At 59.7% G+C, this 3,247-nt stretch overlaps 1 protein-coding gene across 6 annotated transcripts in view; it reads left to right on the top strand.

The window, feature by feature from the left end:
• The first annotated feature begins 285 nt into the window (after positions 1 to 285).
• The window catches only part of Tppp (tubulin polymerization promoting protein), a 27,301-nt gene continuing 24,339 nt past the window's right edge, over positions 286 to 3,247 (top strand). For 2 of the 6 annotated variants that reach the window (XR_607950.2, XM_008852494.2), the window contains exon 1: positions 938 to 1,028. Coding sequence is in view for 1 of the 6 variants with exons in the window: in XM_008852494.2 (XP_008850716.1) it covers positions 976 to 1,028 (53 nt within the window). In the remaining 5 variants the exon portion in view is untranslated. Of the gene's footprint in view, positions 360 to 408; positions 886 to 937; positions 1,029 to 3,247 lie in introns of those variants that run through there. The other 4 variants (XM_008852495.1, XM_008852498.1, XM_008852499.3 and 1 more) reach the window with 4 other exon arrangements.

Below are 3,247 nucleotides of genomic sequence, written 5' to 3'. Positions count from 1 at the left end.
CTCCCCATGCGGGGGTGGGGTGGGGGCGGGGCTTGCGACTGCGACACCCGCCTCGGCACCCGCACCGGGGACCGGCGGGCCCCGCTAGCCCCTCCCCAGCCTCCGCCCGATTTCCACGCTCCCCTGACCGCCGCGCCTCGCGTCGAGCTAGTCCAGCGGCCGGCGGTGCCTGCGGGCGGCCTTGTAAGGCAGCGGCGGCCTCTAGACTCCACCGCTCCGGGACCGGGCGGGGCGGCGGTGCGCGCGGGGCGGGGCGGGGCGGGCGGGTCTTGGAGCGGGGCGGGGCCCGAGCGGCGCGAGCTCAGCGCTCCCGGGCGCGCGTCTAGTCCGGGAGGCACCGCAGTGGACGCCTCTCCCAGGTAAGAGAGCGCTGGGCGCTGTCCGTGGTCCGGGGCGCGGCTCGAGGTCCCGGCCGCAGGACGCCACGGGGCCGCGCGGCTGGCCACCTTCCACGGTCCGCGGCGCCTGAATCTGCTCCGGTCTCAGACGCTCGGGCTCGTCGGGAACCGCGGGGCCTCAGCGTCAGGGAAGGGTCTGAGCGTCGCCACTGAATGCGACGGACGGAGAGCGCTCCACGGCTCCCCACCAGCCTCCGGCCAGGCCTCGGCAGGCCCAGGGTCACTGCCCGTGGGACCCGGGGGTCCGGCGTGCGACGAAACCACCGCCCTGCGCTGCGCCCGAGGAGCGCAGGAGCTGCCGGCGCGTCCCCGTCCCCGTGCCCGGGTCCTGCGCGCGTCGTGTCCGCAGGTGGCTGCGCCTGTCGGCTCCGCCCGCGATGAGGGGCTCTGTGGGGACCCGCCTTGCACGCCCGGGTTTGCGAGCGTGAGAGGGAGGATCCGACCCTTACTCCGCGGTTTCGGTTATGTAAACCGGACAGTGAACCAGGTGAGGAAGCCGCGTCGCGCCCTTCGTGGCGTGGCTTTGGGATAGGCTCGGTCCTCTCCCGGAATCTGCCTTGTGCTTGGCCTGGGTCCCATGATGGCGTTCCGCGTGGCGCCCACTTCGCATCTCCCGCCCGGCTTGGCTGGGTAGGTGACCTGTATGGGCGGCGCGAACCCTCCGGGGCGAGGGCGTGCGGGGGGCGGGGGGCGGGTGAAACCATGCCAGCTTAGCCTTCGGCTGGGTTCCCTGGAGGCTGTCGCAGCTCGCGTGCCAGACCCTCTCCCATCACGTGACCCTGGTAGATTTGGCGAGGGGGAGGGGTGCAGGGTGCAGCCAGTGTTCCACGTCGCTAGAAAGGCTGGTGATTTCCACAGGGTCCACCGCTCGAAAAGGTGCCCTAATTCAAGTGGCGTGTGAAAATTCTTGTCTTTATTGAATGGCGACACGCGCAGGCGGCGCGGTGAAGACATGGGCTGTGCGTTTTCTGGTGCTCCTTTGATCCATCGTCTCAATTCTTCGGGTTGTGGTAGATAAATAGTTTTAACTAGTACCTAAGGTTATAAATATTCATTTTGGAAATTTTTCTAAGCCTTAGAAATTTTCATTTAAGAAAATCGAAACCACCGTAGACGAGGGGTGGAGGTTTGGGAGAAATCTGCAGACTGGGGCCCTGCTGCCAGGCAGCTCCGCCGGGCTGCAGGGAGGCTGAGAACTTGAGTCCTCGGCAGAGGCTGCTGTTCTATTTATAGTGTGCACGTGAGCGAGAAGCCTGTAGGAGGTGTGATTCCAGGTCTGCCAGCATTAAGGTCCCTTGCAGACGTGTTCAGCCCCTTTCCCTCACCCAGCAAGGCTGTGCCCAGGAACCCCATGAAAGAAAATGGAACTTCCCACCTCCTACTGGAAGGGGAGGGTTGGGGTTGCCCAGCCACAGCTCAGACATGGCTGCCATCCTCCATCACCCCCATGGGCTCTCCTGTTGCTGACCTATCCTGGCAAGACCAGCTTGCCGGGGAAGAGGAGGCACAGTGTTCTGACCTTAGTATACACTTAGTGTTCAGGGCTCCCCCGTCCACAGCACCCCCCCTACCTATAGCACTTCCCACTCAAGACATACCTCACTCATGACATCCCCACCCATGGCAGCCCCATCCATGACCTACAGGAGTCTCCCAATGGTATCCTTCACCAACGGCATCTCTAACTCAGGGCATCCTTACCCAGGGCAGCCCCACCCAGACCCACAGCATCCCAGACCCATAGCATCCCTCCAGAGTACCCTTCACCCCTCCAAGTCCATGTGCCCCCCACATCCCACCTCTGCAGAACTAGGAGAGCCTACTCCTAGTGTCCCATGTCAGTCCCAGGAATAGCTTTGCAAAGTGGCTTGCTGGGGTCTGGGAAAGCATAGTCTCTGCCACCTGCAGCCTAGCATTGTGTCATCCACAAAGTGGCTTGCTGTTATCAGGGGAAAGTCCATGCCATTTCCTGATGGAGAATGAAACCTGTTTGGGTCCATGTTCCCCTTTATCTATACAGTGATGTAACTCAGCTGTAAGCTGTGATTCTCAGTGTTCAAATGTGAGGCTTTACTTTTTCAAACGAGTGTGAGGGAGGTTTATGAAACTCACCTCAGCCTCTTTCCTACTTGCTAAGCTCAGTTGGCCCCACCTCTGTCAGACGCTTGGCTCCTGAAGGTCCCTCCCACAGGGACCCTGCTATGGTACTGCAATTTCAGTTTCCTCCTGGCAGCCATTCCCACTGCCCTTTGTCCTGTTGTGGGGAGTGTGTGGGTGGAGGGGTCTTGTTAATTTCATCACATAAGCATATATCCCTGAACACTGGCTTAGTTGTACTTGTATTTTTGACCTTTACACATATGAAATCATATAACTACTATTCTTTTGGGCTGGCCTCTTTGACCAGTCCTAGTCCGAGGGAACTTAGCCACCCCGCTAGTCTTCCATTCTGCAAACCTCTGCCGTCAGCCGTCTTTTGCTTGCTTCCCTTTTTTGGAGAATTAAGAATAAAGCTGCCTAGGACCTTCCTGTAAACTCAGAGGCTCCTGTAGAACTGCGGTTGTTGGGCCTCAGATTACGTGCACCTTCCGATTTAGGGAGCAGGGGAGCAGATCTAGAGGGTCTCTTGGGTTGTCTTCCTTGCATGGTGTTCTGTGCTCTGCATATCCTGCCAGCATGGGCCACTGTTAGTCTTAAATGTCCCCATCCCGGAGGAGATGTCTGGTTTAGGGTTTGCACTTTGCTGGTTATACCAGCAAAGCCTAGTACCTCTCATGTTCTCCGTCACCTGGACTGAGTCTTTTGTTCTCTTGTGTCACCCTGTTTTTTCTCGTTGACTGTAGAGGATA

This window comes from Nannospalax galili, unplaced genomic scaffold (assembly GCF_000622305.1).
Source record: "Nannospalax galili isolate Female #2095 unplaced genomic scaffold, S.galili_v1.0 scaffold1146, whole genome shotgun sequence".
Taxonomy (NCBI): Eukaryota; Metazoa; Chordata; class Mammalia; order Rodentia; family Spalacidae; genus Nannospalax; species Nannospalax galili.
The sequence above is the reverse complement of the archived record's forward strand: the minus strand, read 5'-3'. Positions and strand labels throughout refer to the sequence as shown.